General features: G+C 38.5%; 1 protein-coding gene across 11 annotated transcripts in view; it reads right to left on the reverse strand.

Annotated features, from left to right (window-relative positions):
• Positions 1-5777: 5777 nt before the first annotated feature.
• ADAM28 (ADAM metallopeptidase domain 28) overlaps positions 5778-20878 on the reverse strand; it is a 74111-nt gene continuing 59010 nt past the window's right edge. For 3 of the 11 annotated variants that reach the window (XM_030312375.1, XM_030312373.1, XM_030312372.1), the window contains 2 exons: positions 11942-12050; positions 10920-11072 (listed from right to left, as the gene is read on the reverse strand). In XM_030312375.1, coding sequence (XP_030168235.1) covers positions 11988-12050 — 63 coding nt within the window. In that variant the 3' untranslated portion in view covers positions 10920-11072; positions 11942-11987. The other 8 variants (XM_030312370.1, XM_030312365.1, XM_030312368.1 and 5 more) reach the window with 7 other exon arrangements.

Here is a 20878-nt window from a genome sequence, read left to right on the forward strand (position 1 = left end):
AACCTTAAAAAGAATGAAATTCTGATACATTCTACAACACGGAGGAACCTTGAAAACAGTATGGTAAGTGAAACAAGCCAAAATAGTGTATATTATCACTTCCGTCAAATGTGTAGAGTAGGCACATCTATATGGACAGAGGTAGAATAGAGGTTATCAGGGACTGGGGGAAAGAGTGAAGGGAAGATATTTACTGGGTAGGATGATAAATAAGCTCTGAAAATGGATAGTAATGATAGTTATACAGCATTGTGAATGTATTTAATGCACTGAACTTTAAATTTGAAATGGTTAAGACGGTAGCTTTTTTGTTGTGTAGATGTTCAAAAAATACCCCCCCAAATAACCAGATTTTAGCCTTAATGTCCATCATCTGATGAATGGATAAAGAAATTGTGGTTTATATACACGATGGAATACTACGTGGCAGTGAGAAAGAATGAAATATGGCCTTTTGTAGCAACGTGGAGGGAACTGGAGAGTGTTATGCTAAGTGAAATAAGCCATACAGAGAAGGACAGATACCATATGTTTTCACTCTTATGTGGATCCTGAGAAACTTAACAGAAGACCATGGGGGAGGGGAAGGGAAAAATTTTAGAGGAAGAGAGCCAAACCATAAGAGACTCTTAAAAACTGAGAACAAACTGAGGGTCTATGGGGGGTGGGACGGAGGGGTGGGTGGGTGATGGGTATTAAGGAGGGCACCCGTTGGGATGAGCACTGGGTGTTGTATGGAAACCAATTTGACAATAAATTTCATATTAAAAATAAAATAAAATAAAATAAAATAAAATAAAATAAAAATAAAAATAGGCAAAGGCAGGGCACCTGGGTGGCTCAGTCAGTTAAGTACCTGACTTTGGCTCAGGTCATGATGTCACAGTTTATGAGTTCGAGCCCCACATCAGGCTCTGGGCTGACAGCACAGAGCCCACTTCAGATCCTCTGTCTCCCTCTCTCCCCGTCCCTCCCCCTTGTCTCTCAAAAATAAATAAACTTAAAAAAAAATAGGCAAAGGACCCGAACAGACACATTTTCCAAAGATGATATACGAATGACTAACAAGTATATGAAAAAGTGCTCAACTTCACTAATCAGGGAAACACAAATCAAAACCACAATGAAATATCACTTTACGCCTACTGGGCTGGTTATTATCAAAAGAGACCAGAGACAGGATTGGTTTGGGGAGGGTGTTGAGAAGGGAAACCCTTTTACACTGTTGGGTGGGATGTAAATTGGTGCAGCCCCCGTGGAAAACAGTACGGAAGATCCTCAAAAATTTAAAAATAGAACTTCCATATGACGCAGCAATTCCACTTCCGGATATTTATCCAAAATAATCGAAATCAGAATCCGGAAGAATTATCTGTAATCCGCATGTGCATTGCAGCACTCTGTACAATACCAAAAATGTAGAAACCATGTAAACGTCCATCAGCGGATGAATGGGTTTTTCAAAATGTGATGTATACGTATAATGGAGTACTATTCAACCTTAAAGAAGAGAGAAAATCCTGATATATGCAACAACGTGGGTGAACCTGAAAGACATTATGCTAAATGAAATCAGCCGGCCACAGCAGGATAAATATTACCTGAATTGATTTACATGAAGTATCTAATACACGCAAACTCATAGAAGCAAAGCAGCTAATCGACGGACATACAATTTCAACTGTGTAAGAAAAAGAAGCTCTAGAGATTTGCTGCACAACATTGTGCTTATAGATAACAATGTTGTATTTATTGTACACTTAAAAATCTGTTAGAGGGTACATTTCATGTCAAGCGTTCTCACCACAATAATTTTTTTTTTAAATGGATTTAAAAAAAAGAGTTTGGACTTCAACACGAGGTGTGAGAGAGAGAAGAGTTAAATATCAACAAGGAGATGACTTCATGTAAATTACACACCAAAATTTCCTTCTGCTTAAGGATTTAGCTTCTATAACAATTTTTCTGACTTAGCGTGATAATAATAGTGATATTGTATTAGTGATGTCAGCATAGCAGACTGCCCGGGGCTAGTTGCTAAGCAATGTCTAAAGTTGTCGGTGGCAAGGGAAGGTCTTTTTCTGGAAGCAACAGAAAAAACTGGGCAAATTCAAGAGCAGATACGCCAAGATGGTTGCACAGATTTTGTCGATGGAGGCATTCCCCTAATGAAGCAGGAAAGCCTGATGAGGTAGGTTTCAGTATCACCGACAAGGTCAGCCACTCCTGGTCTGGCCCTAGTAGATGGTTTTAGCTAAAAAGCGAAGAGAATCTGGGCCGAGGAGAACATGGAAGATTTACTCATGGCCCAACTTATTTGCAGATTACACTCAGGATGTTAGCGTACTGAAGTTCTTTAGCTGAAGCGATTGATTCTTTTGACAAGGATATAAACTGCGAGAATATTACAGGTCAGGACAGAACTTTCGGGCCATGAAGGGGAGCCAACTGGAAAGTGGCAGTGCTACATCTGTGAAAACAATCGTGTGTCTGGCATCCCGGCAGTGGAGTACTCAAGCGGCTGAAGAAGGACACACTCTTGAAAAATACTTTGAGAAGCACCAACAAGGTCTAAACAGAAGTTGCTTTGTCAACTGAATTTTAATGTTTTTTTTTTTTAATTTTTTTTTTCAACGTTTATTTATTTTTGGGACAGAGCGAGACAGAGCATGAACGGGGGAGGGGCAGAGAGAGAGGGAGACACAGAATCGGAAACAGGCTCCAGGCTCTGAGCCATCAGCCCAGAGCCCGACACGGGGCTCGAACTCCCGGACCGCGAGATCGTGACCTGGCTGAGGTCGGAGGCTCAACCGACTGCGCCACCCAGGCGCCCCTGTCAACTGAATTTTAAAAGTAAAATTCTGGAAACCAAAGGCAAAACTAGGTCATTAGCAGGCTTTTACACGACTAACATAAGATGAGAAAGAAGAGACTGTTGTGGAGCAAATTTGAGAAACAACAATAAAATGCCGTAAAATTAGTAAAAAGGAGCATGGACAGTGTAAAACATAAAACCGGAAATTTGAAAGATCAACTTAAGGAATTCTTCAAAAATGCCAAGGAAACAGGCGAACAAATCTGAGAGAGAACATGATATATGAGAAGACTGGATAGCAGAGATCTCAAGCAGATCACCAATACTTTTTATTAAAAAAAAATTTAATGTTTATTATTTGAGGGGGAGAGAGAGAGAGAGAGAGAGAGAGTGCAAGCAGGGGAGGGGGAGAGAGAGAGGGAGACACAGAATTGGAAGCAGGCTTCAGGCTCTGAGCTGTCAGTACACAGCCCAGTGTGGGGCTCGAACTCACCAACCGTGAGATCATGACCTGAGCTGAAGTTGGGGGCTTAAGTGACTGAGCCACCCAGGCGCCCCAGATCATTGATACTCTTAAAAAAAAGAGAGAGAGAAGAATAAGTAAAAGAGAATAGAAAGAGAAAAAAAACTGAGATTATGGAATTCCTATTAAAGATAGTGGTTAATTCTATCTAAACCTGTCTGGAATATTCAAAACATTTGATCTCTACTCCTTTGCAGTAGTTAATCTATTGCTGAATAACAAATTTCCCCAAACCTGAGCCCCCGGGTGGCTCAGTTGATTGAGTGTCCGACTCTTGATTTCAGCTCAGGTCGTGGTCTCACGGTTCGTGAGATCGAGCCCTGTGTCGGGCTCCGCGCTGACATTGCGGAGCCCGCTTGGGATTCTTTCCTTTCCTCTCTCTCTGCCTCTCTCTCTCTCTCTCTCTCAAAATAAATAAATAAACACAAAAAACTTTCCCCAAACCACAGCAGCTGAAAAGAACATGTATTTATTCTCTCAAAGTTTCTATTTTTGTAGAATCTGGGCAAACCGGAGCTGAGTCTTCTGCTTCTGTTTTTCTCATCAGATAGCAGCTGAGGTCTACCTGGGATGGGGGCTGTTCCTGAGCTCATTCCATGTTCATTAGCAGAATTAGCCCCTTCCGTGTTGTTGGCCTGACACGTGCAGCTCACGCTGTCTGTCGCTCAGAGGCCACCCTCAAGTCGTTACCGTATAAGTGGCATTATTACTCACTTAAGTAATAATACAGTCTCACCCTGTCCACAATTTCTGATTGCAGCTAAAAGGTGCGCTCTTTGTCACCCGTACCTCACACAACTTGGTCATTTCATGCAAAGTTAAAAACATTTTCAAAACTCATAAAAAGCAGTAACTTGGTGAGGTGCTAAGGAGTATTTAGAGAAACCACATGCTACACCAGCCATACAGTACGTGAAAAAGACCATAGTTTAATCTATCATCTTAAAGCAGAGAAAGTAAAAACAACCAATTATACAAGCAGGTTCGGTAGCATACTCGAGGTAGTTAAACGTCACATCAAGGGGCGCCTGGGTGGCTCAGTCGGATGAGCGGCCGACTTCGGCTCAGGTCACGATCTCGAGGTCTGTGAGTTCGAGCCCCGCGTCGGGCTGTGTGCTGACCGCTCAGAGCCTGGAGCCTGTTTCGGATTCTGTGTCTCCCTCTCTCTGACCCTCCCCCGTTCATGCTCTGTCTCTCTCTGTCTCAAAAACAAATAAATGTTAAAAATTTTTTAAACGTCACATCGAGGAATTCTCTTAAGGTTGGTTAAGTGGCAGATCTAATTTGGAAAACGGGACCGTGAAATCAAAGTCTTTGCTTTGAACTGTCTAAATTGTCCCACAGTTTAGCTCAGTAGGAAACTCGGCAGGGCTTGGGTTCAAAGTCTTAGGATAAGAGAATCATTTTACCGTCATTGTCCTCGAGGTATCTGTCTTCATAAGGAGCTGTGAGGTCTCTGCATTAGACACCTACGGCCACCATTTCAGAATTTACAGAGAAGTTCAGATGCCTCCTCTTGAGAGCGGATGTTTGATTTTTAGCTTGGGTCATGCGGTAGCTAGTTGGAGATTCCTAAGTGAAGGATTTCTATTTTATCAGTATTAAAAAGAGTGAGATAGGGACAGGAATGAAAACAAAAACCGAAGAACAAACAAAGAAATAAAATAAACAATACAGGAAAGATCCATAGGCTTGTCATAAGTAAGACTATGGCCTTATGGGAAATAGGGATTTCTTTCTGGGTTAGGGCAAGGTCTTCTGAAATTTCACCCTACAGATAAAGCTATACTTTTTAATGTGTTCTTTAGTGTACTCCCACATGGAAGGAAAGGGTGCTATAATAGGAGTGATTTGACAGATGGATTCTGGGTTTGCTGGGGACTGAGTTTCACTTTTGAGGCCAAAATGAGCTTATATAGAAACTCACACTGCGAGAGGAAACAAATTTCTGGTGGGTAAAGTCCCCCATGGAAAGGAAGGTGTATGGGACCAAGTCCATGGTGGAAGTTGGTAAACGGGCCAAGTGTAACAAACAAACAAACAAACGGTGAAGATTAAGTGGCCCTAATTTCCCACATGGAAAGCATGTGCCCCGATAATGGTAGCAGCTACTTTATTAGATAGGATGACTTCTGAAGCAATTAAGAAAACCTGGGGGGGGGGGGCACCTGGGCAGCTCAATTAGTTAAGCCATCCAATTTTTTATTTCAGCTCAGGTCATGATTTCACGGTTCACGGGCTCAAGCCCCACATTGGGGGTCTGCACTGGGCATGGAGACTGCTTAAGATTCTCTCTCCCCCTCTCCCTCTGCCCCTCCCCTGCTCACGTGCACATGCTCTGTCTCTTGAAGAGAAAAGAAGAGAAAGAAGAGAAGAGAAGAGAAGAGAAGAGAAGAGAAGAGAAGAGAAGAAAAGAAAAAAATAAAACCCAACTTGAAATGGCTTAAACAGCAAGCAAATTTTATTGATCACATAACAGGAAATCCCAATAAAGTATAGGGTAAATTCAACAGTTATTAATCTACCAGTTCAATGACATCATCAAGAGACCAGGTTTTATTCTTTTTACCTTTCTGCTCTATCTTACTGAGTATATCAGCCTTGCCCTCATAATCGCAACATGGTTGCAACAATACCAGATAGGCTATCCAGATGCCGACAGCCAGAAGAATATATTTTGTAGAAATTTCCTAAGGTATCTTTTCTCTGGTCTCATCGGCAAAACAAAACAAAACAAAAAAGAGCGAAGTCATACACTTACCAAATCAAGCACTAGTAAAGGAAATACGATTATTATGACTGCTTTACAGTAATAGCAATTTATTCTGAGATGGAGTCTGGAGTGCCTTTTCTAAAACATGGGCAGCTGAATAAAACTGGTGTTCTGAAAGCAAGGAAGGCAACCAATAATGTTTATGCCAACACCAGTCAACTAGACTAATGGTTGCTGTGGGCAATGTGATTCCAGGGCTGCCAAATCATTTGATTACTTTTAAAAAGCTGGAACTCTGGATGTTTATGCAAGATCTCCCAATTTTTAAATATTGGCAATGCATTCAAAACATCTTAAAATACGTTATGACCAAAATCATCCCATCCAAATAAAACAACTCTGTAGTCCAGATATGTCCTGCAAACTACCAGTTTAAAACCTCTGGTTTACGTTATGAATTTATGTAACTAAAACTTTCTCCACTTAGAAAGCAAAGTTCACTTTAACCTTGCCAGTAACTGAATTATACAAATTTCTGGGAAAAAAATTAACTAATAAAGTTTTATTCACTTATAGTAAACTTCAAATGACATAGCTAATAAGGATTGCAATAAATGGTGTAGGAAAAAAGATGTTATATGAATCAGAGAATGTTTATATGATTTTGTTGTCAGTGTTCTAATTTGACAGGTTAATTGTCAAAACAATCAAGATGTTGCTAGTTATCTAATGATGAATATACAATGTTCTTCCATCCCTCTCAGTTTCCTGTAATTTACTCAGGGTTTTTATTTGTTTGTTTGCTGGCTTTAAGCAGAGGGTAAATTACTTCTTACTAAATGAGAAAATCAAGATACTCAAAATATTTGAGGAACTAGTAATCAATACAACAGTAAGAAGAGGGGGGTGTCTAGGAAAGTCATCTAATTAGACACGTCAGATTCATAGCTCTTTGTTTAGAATCATCTTCTTTCCTGTGAATATGGAGAATAGAAATCTTAAATTCATACAAAGATTCTCAAAAGTATGTCTCTCTAGAAAATTTTTGTTTAATCTCCTCAAAGTAGAACATGAATCAAGAAATGTTAACATACTCCCAGTCCCTCTCCCATCCAGAAGCAAAAAGAAAGAAAGAAAGAAAGAAAGAAAGAAAGAAAGAAAGAAAGAAAGAAAGAAAGAAAGAAATGTTAACATCCTTGGGTATCAAGAGCAAATAATAAGGGGAAAGTAAGTACATTTCTCTTCCGTCCAGACTGTCCAGTCTTCTAAGTTGATTATTACCCACCACCTGCTTAGTTGCTGCTTCAGACCTTTGGGTTGGAACCCTGAAAAAGACAAGTTCTTAAATGATCAACTTATTCCAAAAATTTAGATATTATATAACTTTTGAACTCTTAAGAAATTAAAATAAATTCTGTGTATTCACACATCCTATTTTATAGATTATTTGATATATCACAGTGAAGGGGTGGAAACATGGGAAGGTAGGGAAAGAAAGTGAGAAAAACCTCACACTGGGATCCAAATACGCATCTGACTAATTGGTATAATATGAAGGAGGTGAGGGATCAACAGAAAACTTATGAGACATTGGATGATTATTCTATGAGAAATGTCCTCTATCTCACTTCTATTTCTGAGAAAATGACGAATATTAGGATCATCATCCCTTTCCAGATAAAACCCTTCCATCTTCCTCTTGGGTTTGACCAAACTTAGAAGGAAGACATCTCAGGGGCGCCTGGGTGGCTCAGTCGGTTGGGCGTCCGACTTCGGCTCAGGTCATGATCTCGCGGTCCATGAGTTCCAGCCCCGCGTCAGGCTCTGTGCTGACAGCTCAGAGCCTGGAGACTGCTTCATATTCCGTCTCCCTCTCTCTGCCCCTCCCTTACTCATGCTTTGTCTCTCTCTCTCTCCCTGTCAAAAATAAATACACTTTAAAAAAAATCTTTTAAAAAAATTTTTAAAAAAGAAGGAAGACATCTTAGCTCCTATCCTATAATCATACAAACACTGTTCTTAGCGAATATCTTCCAGGAAGACATGGTTAGAACTTCTCTCCTTCATAGTAGGAGTGTGACAAGATTACAACAGTTTGGCTATTGATTTCTTACCTTAGGTGTTGACGTTGTTTTATCCTTAAAAACAGTAGAGGGAAGCACTTTTGTGGCATACTATATTAGGGACAAAAATAATAGTAGGTCATTAGAAATGCTATGCATTTCCAATCTTCGGTATATTTATTTCCTAATTTAAATCATTCCTTACCTCCCCATCACTCATTTAAATTCTACCCAACTTTCAGGGTCGAGTTCAAATTCTAACCACATAGTCAATGGATCTTTTTCTTACTTTAAATTAATCTGACCCCATTCATTTCCCTTTTGACCACATTCTTCTCGTTCATATGACTTGCTTTGGTGCAAAAAAATACGTGAGGAATTAAGTGCTCTATATGTATATGACTAGTTTACACACTAAGCATGTAAACTTTTTGAAAAAAAAATTTAGTTCTTTCTCATTTACCCACAACAGAGTACCAAGTATGAAGAAACAATGTGCTCAGTAATTACTCAAGTGAATGAATCCTACTTTTTACTTCGTAGTGCCTGACTTTTATTGCAGGTTTGCCTATATATGGTCTGTTTTTTATTTTTTATTTTTTTATTATTTTTTATTATTTTTTTAACATTTATTTATTTTTGAGACAGAGAGAGACAGAGCATGAACAGGGGAGGGGCAGAGAGAGAGGGAGACACAGAATCCAAAACAGGCTCCAGGCTCTGAGCTGTCAGCCCAGAGCCTGATGCAGGGCTTGAACCCACAGACCGCGAGATCATGACCTGAGCCGAAGTCGGATGCTCAACCGACTGAGCCACCCAGGCGCCCCTGGTCTGTTTTTTAATATCCTATCTTCCACAGACAATTGTGGCTAATATAGGGCTTATTCTGTCTATATCATATTAAAAAGTAAAATATAATTTATAATAAAATTTTATATTCTCCAAAGTAAGCATCTAGAAACTATCCTTTGAAGGACACTGTTTACCTCCTATAGCAGAACTAGTCATCATTTCTTGATGATTATGTAACAGTAAAATTATTTTTAACATATGGGGGGTGGGAGGGAGGGGAGGGGAGGGGATGGGCATTGAAGAGGGCATCTTTTGGGATGAGCACTGGGTGTTGCATGGAAACTAATTGGACAATAAATTTCATATAATAAAAAAAAATTTAAATAAAATAAAAGAATTATTTTTAACAACAAAAAATTAATACCCATACTAATTTATAGATAGTAAGTAGGCCTTGCTTTCTCAGATATACCTGTGTGCTACAATACCTCAGGTTGACCTAGGGAGCACATATCCTGAGAAAGAATCTATAGATTTACAGACGCCATTCACATCCAGCCCAGATGACATTTAAGGAGTCACTAGTGACTACCTGATACTTACAAGGAAAGAGGAAGTGGACACGGTTGTAGGTATTGGGGGCGGTGGAAAATCTGGCTTCGTAATTAGCTAGTGAAAAGGTAAAAGAAATAAAATAAAATAAAAAAATAATGCAAAGATGGGGCCTTGAAAAGAGATGTGCTGAATGGAAAGGCTTCAATCATTTCTAGACATGGTGAACTCATGATCCTGCCCATGAAAATAGTCTAAACCTGTAAGTTCAAGTGCTTTCATTTAGGTATGCACGTGCGATTCAGAAATAAGCTCAGCGCCAGTAGACAGACGACGAAGACGGCACTCTATACAGCAGATTTCTACTCTTCTCGTATTATTAAGTTACCAACTTTTCCTACCGCCATAATTCAGGTTCAGAGGTTAAACGTAGGAATGTAGTGGAAAAGCCCACCTTCTCACATTTTGCATTTTCAAAAAGTTTTGCAGGAAAATCTAGCTTTCATATAAATATTCGCACAGATTTTCACATTCTTCTGAGGAAACAATGGGCTATCGTGGGTTATGTCTCTTGCTAGTATTTCCCTGCTATTAGATTGGAAGCGATATTTAAGAGAGGTTGCTAACTCACAAAAGAAGCTGGAGGCTCAGTGCCCTCTACTGGCAGATCAGGTGTATGGAGCTTCATCTGAGTCATCTAAAAATAATAATAATAATATCTTAAAATGAAATGATCGGTTTCCTAAGTTCAACTTCCAAATAAGCAGTCCTCTCAAGACACGGGAGATCAGAAACTGAGATGACATAAGAGACCAGACAGGAAATCACAGTGGCCCCGCTGCTGCATTCTGCTGTAACCAGAGCTGTTAGAGACAGGTAAGTTTCCATTAAACATCACGGCCAATGGCATTGCCATTAACCAACCTCTACCCGAATTTCTAAACTTGCAAGACACAGCCAGGGCTTTAAGGGTTATACATATTATATATGCTGTTATGGAACTATACATATCGTTGTCTTTATTGGGACATTTGCAAAAGGGAAAGGGTCCACCTACAGTCAGTGTGTGTGTGGGTGGGGGGAGAGAGAGAGAGAGAGAGAGAGAGATCTGGAGTCTGCCCTCCTTGTTCTCTTTACTTCTTTGCATTTGTGAACTTCAGCAAAGAGCCTCTGCATTTTGGGAAAACTCTTTTGGATTTAAAACAAAGGCAAAGGAGAAATTTCTGAATGTGTAGTTAAGGAGCTCCCAAATTCTTACTATATACTAACTGGTGGACTGGATTTGTAAAACGCCGCTGAGTAGGAACAATAGAAGAGACAATGAGAGAATCATGAACCGGGGCCCAAGGCAAACACACTACCAACTATGGTTCACCTCTTGGGGTCGTACAGCCTTCACCGTCTGTGGGTTCTTCTTCTGTTTGCGAGGCCTGGTGCCAGTGGTAGATGCTGGCCTGTATATGAAAGCATATCATATACATTGACTTAGCAGTTCCTTCACCATGATGAGGACATTCAAGAGAAGTTTGCCAATTTCCTTTGCCTGTTGCATCATCTTTGGTCATTGACTGGCCTTTCTTCTGTTCTCTAGGACATTCTTAACGTTTCCTTGTCCTGGAATTCATAATCACCACCACGAATTTTCTTTGTGATTCTCTACACAGCCCTGAATTCCTAATAACGATGGCACTGAATCAACGGTTGTAAAAATTATGTTATTTCATTAATGATTTAGTCACTCAATATTTAGGAAAACCCATTACATGTGAGTAAGTCGGTGTTTTAAAAATGCTAGAAAGACGCTACAGTGTCAAGACCGTGTTTGAAAGACGAGGCAATCTAGGTGGAAAGCCAGATTCCACTGATTTACTTTGTAAAACTTTGAACATATTTTTAGCCTCTCTGAACCTTTGCTTCCACTTTAGGACAAGTGTAAAGTGCCTGGCTTTGCAAGAGTGTTGTAAGAATTAATATACAATACCTTTTCATCTATAAAATGGCATTAACAGTTAGTACTTCACAACCTTCTTGTGAAGATTAGAGATAATGAATGTAAAAAGACTTAGCACAGCACGTGTCATAAGCTAGCGACCGATAAGTGTTACACATTATATTCCTACAATGGCTGTAAAATCCTTAATGATGAGAGTTAGAATAACTCTATTAATTATATTATTAATTATATTTATTAATTATAAATAAATAGAATAGATAGATTAAATAAATAGAATAACTCTATTAATTATATTATTAATTATATTTATTAATTATAAATACAGTGATCAACACAAAAAGACATGTCTTACTGTGCAGGATTTCCCAGTAAAACTGACACCCAGCATCTGGTCCAAGAAAAAAATGCATCTGGACTCGTTTCAGAGTATTCGAAGGGAACCCTAATTAACTTTGAGAATTTGGGTCACCTCCTTAAATTTAAAATAAATTAAAGGCCAAAAAGTCCCCAAAGCAAGATAGAAGGCTACCTCTGGACTTTCTTCTGCTTTCGTCTGGGGCTTTGGTGCCAGATTACTATAGCAACCACCACAAATATGACAGCCACGGGGAACAGCACCCCGACCACAATGGAGAAGTCTGCAACAAAGAGAAGCAGAGCTGGTGAGGGCATGAGAAATTCACAAACATGCATCACTCTAGTCCTTATTTCTTTTCTCATCACAAATTCCACCTCCCGTTTCCCACCTGCCCCCCACCCCCCGTCCAAAACATGCATTCCCTGGAAAATCTCTAATAGTCAATAAAATAAAAATGCATTTTGATCTTGAGTGTTGTAATGTTATGCAGATAGAGAAAGTAAAGGGGAAATCCATATTTTACTAAACATTGCATATGAGGGAAGTCAGGCTTCATGCTGCTGAGAATTCTTAGAAGGCACGACGTCTGTAACCTCTGGAAAGTGTAGGGCTGGGAGAGGAGAGGAAATACAAAGTCAGGAGATGGAAGAAAAGGAGTGGCACACTTTTCACACTCAGCCTTGGAAGCAGAGAAAAAGAAACGGAAGGCTTGAGATCATATTCCTGTCGGTAGCAAATAAGGAGTGAAGACACGAAGACCAGAATTGAGAGCGACACAAGCGAGTGTCTTACTGATGTTGGCTCCAGAGCAGAATGATTACGGACAGAAAAGAGATCATGTGACCCAGTGAACTGCGGCATGATTTGAACACGTTTCCTGGATCTAGATGGTGTTTCCTCTGTTTTAATTCCTGATTTAAGTAATGAAGGCAACTTCAATCTTTTGCTACCGCAGACATTAATTTCTCTTATAATAGAAGCTTCAGAGACCAGGAGGTACAAGTGAGAGGGGGCAATGCAAACAACTACTGCTTTCTTATTAGAGCTCAGCAGAGCAATAATAAGATTAAATTTTGCAGAAACGCGAGAAAAACTCCCAAGTGTGAACACGCATACGTGCAGACGGAGACAAATATGTCAGAAGCAGAATTTTAAGATAATAACAAACATCTAATATTTTCCACCTTGCATAACAATTCCGATCCAAAAGGCCAAAGGAAATAAAATTCTGAAGGGTTTGTGTTGAATATGGTATAGATATATTCAGAATCAAAAAAAAAAAAAAAAAAAAGGACTGGCACTAACATTAAAATTGTAACTATTTTCGGAAGACTAACATGGCACCAGAAGAAATAAAGAGGAAATTGACTGCTTCACAAACACCCCTAATTCGAAAGGACAAGGTCTGCAGAGAAAGCTGGGGTATAAGACAGATGAGAAGTATCGTAATTGGAAGTAGGTATGCATTTGAAGATGGAAATAATTGAAGAGAAAATACACTCTTCTGTTTCTGGTAATGGCGGTCTGGGAAATTCAGACTAACTCTCCCACTAAGAGCAACTAAGACATTTTTCCAAAAAAAAAACAAAAGTTGTTAAAGTTATGCAATATTTGAAAAAAAAATTGGGGAACGGGCATCTCACTGGCTCAGTTGGTTAAGTGTCCAACTCTGGTTCAGGTCATGATCTTACAGTTCGTGAGTTCGAGCCCCACGTTGGGTTCTGGGCTGACAGCTCAGAGCCTGGAGCCTGCTTCAGATTCTGTGTCTCCCTTTCTCTCTGCCCCTCCCTGTCTCGTGCTTTTCCTCTCTCTCAAAAATAAACAAACATTAAGAAAATTAAATTTAAGAAATAGGGGAAAATGACCTTGGAAAGATTAGTGAGAGGGCAGGAACCCAGAAAGACAGAAAGGAAAATGATCCTGGTCTTGGAAGTTCAGAAATGCAGGAAGGAATGAAAAGTAAATAAATCAAGCATGAACCCGAATTTAAACTATGGCCTTTGAGTGACAATTGTGTGTCATCGGTTGTGACAATGTACCACTCTGGTGGAGGATGTTGATAGTGAGGAAGGCTTTGCGTCAGGGAAGGATGGCCAGGCAGAAGGTATATGGGGATTTTCTACTTTCTGCTCAATTTTGCTGTGAACCCAAAACTTTTCTAAAAAGTAACGTCGATTTTTTAAAACACCAAATAAAATGAATATTTTCATAATGGCCACTAAAATAATATAAAATAAATACATAATCTCTGAATTAATAAAAAGAAAAATAGAATGATTAAAATCCTCAGTAAGTCCATAAGAAAGCAAGGAAGAAGAGAAAAAGGAACGTAGAACAGGAGAACAAATAAAAATCATATAATATGATTGTAGATTACACCCAAGTATATCAGTAGTTACCTTTAATTTAAATGGACTAAGTACCCTGGTTTAAAAATATATATCGTAAGACTAAAAATTTAAGAATGTGTATATTTCCACACTTTTCAAAAACAAGAGACAGATATAAAACACGATGCTTCAGAAAGAATGAAAGAACAAGTACGGAAAAATGTTATACCAATGCAAAGGAGACCAACAGAAATTTGGTACAGCTATATTAGTCTTCCTATAGACTTTAAAAAGCATGAAGGGGTTCCTGGGTGGCTCAGTCAGCTAAGCGGCTGACTTCAGTTCAGGTCATGATCTCGTGGCTCGTGAGTTCAAGCCCCTCCTCAGGCTCTGTGCTGACAGCTCAGAGCCTGGAGCCTGTTTTGGATTCTGTCGCCTTCTCTCTCTGCCCCTCCCCCTCTCGCGCACTGTCCTCCTCTCTCTCAAAAAGAAGCAAACACTAAAAAAAAACTTGTAAAAGAAGAAGACCGGAGATACACAGAAGCATTGCATGCGGATTAAAGTGCCAATTCACTGAGAAGACATAACAGTTCTAAACTTTTTTTTTTTTTTAATTTTTTTTTTCAACGTTTATTTATTTTTGGGACAGAGAGAGACAGAGCATGAACGGGGGAGGGGCAGAGAGAGAGGGAGACACAGAATCCGAAACAGGCTCCAGGCTCTGAGCCATCAGCCCGGAGCCCGACGCGGGGCTCGAACTCCCGGACCGCGAGATCGTGACCTGGCTGAAGTCGGACGCTTAACCGACTGCGCCACCCAGGCGCCCCATAAACTTTTACGTAATAGTAGCGTGGTCACAAAATATATAAGCACTGGTAGAACAAGAAGTCATAACCAAGTTCACAGTTATAGTGAGGGATTCTAAGACTCCTGGCTCAGTAACTGATAGCACAAACAAACAAGAAATCAGTAGGGATTGATACACGCACACACGGTGAACAAAGGTGGCCTCACGAACATAGAAAATGCTGCACAGAACAACCGTAGAATACATATTTTTGTGTGCACAGACAGAAGACTCACAAGTATGGGCACATGCCGAGCCACGCAGCAAGCAAGTCTCCACATATATCAACAGATTCTTACCCTAGTAGTTTCTCTGATCCTTATGGGATTATGTTAAGTATTAATTAACAACACGTGGAAAGTCTGAATAAGCACACACGTTAAGAAACATATGTCTAAGCATTTCAAGGGCCAAAGAAGAGAGAAAATGGAAAACACAGTATAATTTGAATCAAACGATAATGAAAATATCCTTTAGCAAATGGACGACAACTAAGAGAGGTCTTAGAGAAAAATGTATGGATTTATAAACCTCAAAAAATGTATTGAAAAAGGGGGCTGTGGGGCGCCTGGGTGGCGCAGTCGGTTAAGCGTCCGACTTCAGCCAGGTCACGATCTCGCGGTCCGGGAGTTCGAGCCCCGCGTCGGGCTCTGGGCTGATGGCTCAGAGCCTGGAGCCTGTTTCCGATTCTGTGTCTCCCTCTCTCTCTGCCCCTCCCCTGTTCATGCTCTGTCTCTCTCTGTCCCAAAAATAAATAAAAAAACGTTGAAAAAAAAATTAAAGAAAAAGGGGGCTGAAAGTTAATGAACCAAATATCCCTCTCGAGAATTTATTTAAGACAAAATAAACTTAAGGAAAGGGACTGGAATAGGATAAATTACAGTATAAATTGAAATAGCAAACAAAATGTAAAAAAAGAAAAACAATAAAAAAATAACAACAATTGAAAATTTGTATTTGGATGATATTTAAAAAGAGAAAAAACGATTCTACAGATTACATTGATAGAAAGAAAAGTGAGGGGGAGCCTGGGTGGCTCAGTCGGTTAAACATCCAACTCGCTTTTGGCTCAGGTCATGATCTCATGGTTCGTGGGTCCAACTCCACGTTGGGCTCTTTGCTGACAGTGTGGAGCCTTCTTGAGATTCTTTCTCTCCCCCTCTCTCTGCCCTTCCCCTGCTCACACTTGCTCACGCCCTCTCTGTCTCAAAATAAATAAATAAACTTAAAAAAAGTAAATGTGATGGCCAAATTAAATTTAGATAAAGCAGAAAAACTGTGTAGGAAACCATAATATAACAAAATTTATATATGAAGAAATTAAAAACCTGAAGGGTTTTATAACTACTAAAGGAATCGGCTCTTCTATTCTTATACAAGGTATTCCAGAGAATATAAAAAATGAATACTTTCTAATTCATTTTCTATGCATAACATACCATAACAACACCCACACTGAGCAAGTACAGTATAAAGAAATTACGGGACAGTATCACTCACAGGCATAAAATAGCAAACATCATCCATCAATATGTGTAAGACACACTGTTTCTATGTTGAGTTTATCCAAAGATTGCAAAGTTAAATACATGCTCACATATCAATCAATTTATTTTGAAATACTAGCTGAATAAAGGGGTAAGAAATCTCACCCAATAAAGAAAGAAAATGTCTTTGATTTAATTCTCAGCAAAGTAGGAATAGAACTGAATTTTCCTAATCTGAAGAAGATCTAAATATGTACAGAATACCTTCAGATACCGGGGCAAAATACTGCAAGTCTTTGAGATTGGAAGAAAAACAAAGAAACTTTTTATCACGATTTCTATTCTGCGTTGTACGGGAGGTTCTATTCAGTGAAGGAAAACAAATGCAAGAATTAAAATTGTAAAGATTAGAGAGATACGAACAAAGCTGTCATTTTCTGAAATAATATGATTATGTAGGAAATCTGCTAAAATTTACAGATAAATTACTAGAATTATTAAGAGAGGTAGTATAGGTGCTTGGCACAAAAATGAATATACAAAAATTAGTTGAATTTCTATATTCTAGTAATAGCTGAAAGATATTTTTCAAAAGAGCCCATTTAAAATATACAGGAAAACTTAAATTCCTAGGAACAAACCTAATAAAATATATGCAAAATTGTTGTGGTGAAGCTATCAAGTATTAGCTGGCAAAATTAAGAAAAACTAAATAAACGGATAGACATTTTGTCAATAGATTCGGAATTCAACAGCTTGTATGTGCTCATTGTTCCCATAGAGACCACAAATGTGGTCTATGTTAAATGAAAATCCCAACAGGAATTGAGTGTGTAACTTGAGATTATATGTGAAAGTACAAAAAACTACTAACCAAATCATTCATAAAGAACAGAGTTAAAGGACCACCTAGATCAAAATTATTTCAAAGACCTGGTGGTAAAAGAGTGCCATACTAGTACACAGATAAATAGGACCACCAGAAAAGAACAGATATCCCAGAAAGACACATATATGAACACTTGCTTTATTAGATAAGTGTCACTGTGGAGCCTTAGGGAAGGATGATCAAATGAACGCTGATGTGACCATCGGGCATCCATCTGGGATAAAAATGAAATTAAACATTTGCATCATACACAAAATTTCAGATAGAGACTTAAATTTGAAAAGAGAATAAAATAATGCTTTCTAGAAGACAATACACAGATATATATTCACAATTTCAGAGTAGGGAAAATTTCCTTTAAAAAGGACACACACACACACACACACACACACAAAACTAACAATAAGGAAATGATGAAAAAATTGACTATACTGCATTAAAAACTTCTGATGATCACATAACACCACAAAAAGCATAAGAAAACTCAGAAGGAGGGAAGTTATTTTTAACGTATATAACTGAAAATAGTTTATATGAAAAATATAATATTAAAACATACACAAGTGAATAAAAAGGTGGGGAGAGACAACTCACTAGAAATACAAAAAGGCTTAAACAAACACTTCACAGAAAATATAATCCAAATGGCCAAAAGATAAAGAAATGTTCTTTTATTATTCAGAGTGGTAGTAGTTACAGAAAGCAAAATTGAAAACCCAACATGCCGTCACAAAAACTTAGCCAAAGGGGCTAAAATTTGCTATCTGCCAATGGCAAATGGCTTAAAGGTCGTAGAACAATAGGGACTTATACTCACTGCTGCTGGGAGTGTTAATTTGTACAACCACCCCGGAAACAATTTGGTATGATATAGTTAAGATAAATAGATTTGAATGTGGGGTGCCTGGGTGGCGCAGCCAGTTAAGCCTCCGACCTTGGATTTCGGCTCCAGTCATCATCTCAAGGTTCATGAATTCGAGCTCCACATGGGCTCTGTGCTGATAACGCAGAGCCTGCTTGTGATTCTCTGTCTCTCTCTCTCTCTCTGCCCCTCCCCGACTTATCCTCGCTCAAAAATAAATAAGCATTTAAAAAACTGGACTTGAATGATAACATTTATGGAAATTTTTTTCAACATAGCCTTGAAGTATCCATAAAAGCAGTAAGAAAGGAAATTGTCATATCTATATCTATCTATATCTATATCAATATCGATATCGATATATAGATATAGATATAGATAGATATATAATTACACCAATACATGACAAAATTGTGATAGTATGCACAATAGCAAAAATAAACTAATTTCAGATACATGTAAGAACATGGATGATTTTGAAAACATGGTATAGAGGAAAGGGTTAACCTTCAGAAGGAGAGAGGACATTAGGACAGGTATGGAGCCAGGGGAGGAGATGTCTGGACTGCTGGCAATGCTCTGTTCCTTTGCCCAGATTGCATTGTATGAATACTCATTTTATAATTTATATTACATATATATATATGTTATAGTATAAATGTATATAAATAATATATTGAATGTATCTATTTATATGTTTTCTGTATAAATTTTACTGAAAAAGTGGCTTTAATTAAGTAAGCTTGAAAGCCCATGGTTATATATGGCCATACTATAGAGTAGGGATCTTAACCTTTTATGTGCCACAGATCATTTTGGAAATCTGATAAAACCTGTAAGCCCTTTCCCTGAATGTTTTTTTTTTTATTAAAAAAATTTTTTTTTAACGTTTATTTATTTTTGAGACAGAGAGAGACAGAGCATGAACGGGGGAGGGTCAGAGAGAGAGGGAGACACAGAATCTGAAACAGGCTCCAGGCTCTGAGCTGTCAGCACAGAGCCCAACGCAGGGCTCGAACTCACGGACTGTGAGATCATGACCTGAGCCGAAGTCGGACGCTCAACCAACAGAGCCACCCAGGCGCCCGTCCCTGAATGTTTTTAAATTCATTAATAAAATGTATAGCACTAAAAAGGAAGCCAATGATGTTGGAATACACTTGTCAAAATATTATAAAACAATCTGTGATATAGTTAAATATTTGCTTCTTTTTAAGCCCTAAATTATAAGATCTAATGGTAGATTAATAACCACCATAATTTCAAACTAGAGATACATATATGTGATACTTAAAGATTCATGTAGCCATCAGCCCTCAACAGGTACAAAAAGATCGAGATCATACCATGCATATTTTCAGATCACAATGCTATGAAACTTGAAATCAACCACAAGAAAAAGTTTGGAAAGCCCTCAAATACATGGAGGTTGAAGAATATTCTCCTAAAGAATGAATGGGTTAACCAGGAAACTAAAGAAGAAATAAAAAATACATGGAAGCAAATGAAAATGAAAATATGACAGTCCAAACCCTTTGGGATGCATCAAAGACAATCCTAAGAAGAAAATACATTGCAATTCAGGTCTATCTCAAGAAGCAAGAAAGGTCCCAAATATACAGTCTAACTTTACATCCAAAGGAGATAGAAAAGCAAATAAAGCCTAAAGCCAGCAGAAGAAGGGGAATAATAAAGATTAGAGCAGAAATAAATGATATAGAAACAAACAAACAGACAAAATACAGAACAGATCAATGAAACTAAGAGCTGGTTTTTTGAAAGAAGAAACAAAATTGATAAACCCCCTAGCCAGACTTATCAAAAGAGAGAGAGAGAGAGAGAGAGAGAGAGAGAGAGAGAAAACCCAAACAGATAAAATAACAAATGAAAGAAGAGACATCACAACCAACACCACAGAAATACAAACAATTTTAAGAGAATACTATGAAAAATTATACACCAACAAACTGGGCAATCTGGAAGAAATGGACCAATTCTTAGGGACTCATGCACTACCAAAACTGAAACAGAAAGAAACAGAAAATTTGAAAAGACACATAACCAGCAAAGAAATTGAATAAGTTATCAAAAATCTCTCAACAAACAAAGGTCCTGGGCCAGATGGCTTCCTACGGGAATTCTACCAGACATTTAAAGCAGAGTTAATACCTATTCTTTTCAAACTGACCCCCAAAAATGGAAATGGAAAGAAAGCTTCCCACCTCATTCTATGAAGCCAACATTACCTTGATTTTAAAACTAAACAAAGACCCCCCTGAAAAGGAAAATTACAGGCCAATATTCCTGGCAAAACTGGATGCAAAAATTCTCCACAAGATACTAGCAAATTGAATTCAACAGTGCATTGAAAGAATGATTCACCACAATCAAGTGGAATTTATTCCTGGGCTGCAGGTCTGGTTCAGTATTCACAAATCAACCAATGTGACATACCACATCGTAAAAAGAAAGGATAAAAAGTATATGAGCCTCTCAATGGATGCAGAAAAAGCATTTGACAAAATACAGCCTCCTTTCTTGATAAAAAACCTCAAGAAAGTAGGGATAGAAGGAACATAATTCAAAATCATAAAGGCCATACACAAAAGACTCACAGATAATATCATCCTCAATGGGGAAAAACGAAGAGCTTCCCCTCTAAGGTCAGGAACACAACAGGGATGTTCACTGTC

The sequence above is a fragment of the Lynx canadensis genome, chromosome B1 (genome assembly GCF_007474595.2).
Source record: "Lynx canadensis isolate LIC74 chromosome B1, mLynCan4.pri.v2, whole genome shotgun sequence".
Classification (NCBI taxonomy): Eukaryota; Metazoa; Chordata; class Mammalia; order Carnivora; family Felidae; genus Lynx; species Lynx canadensis.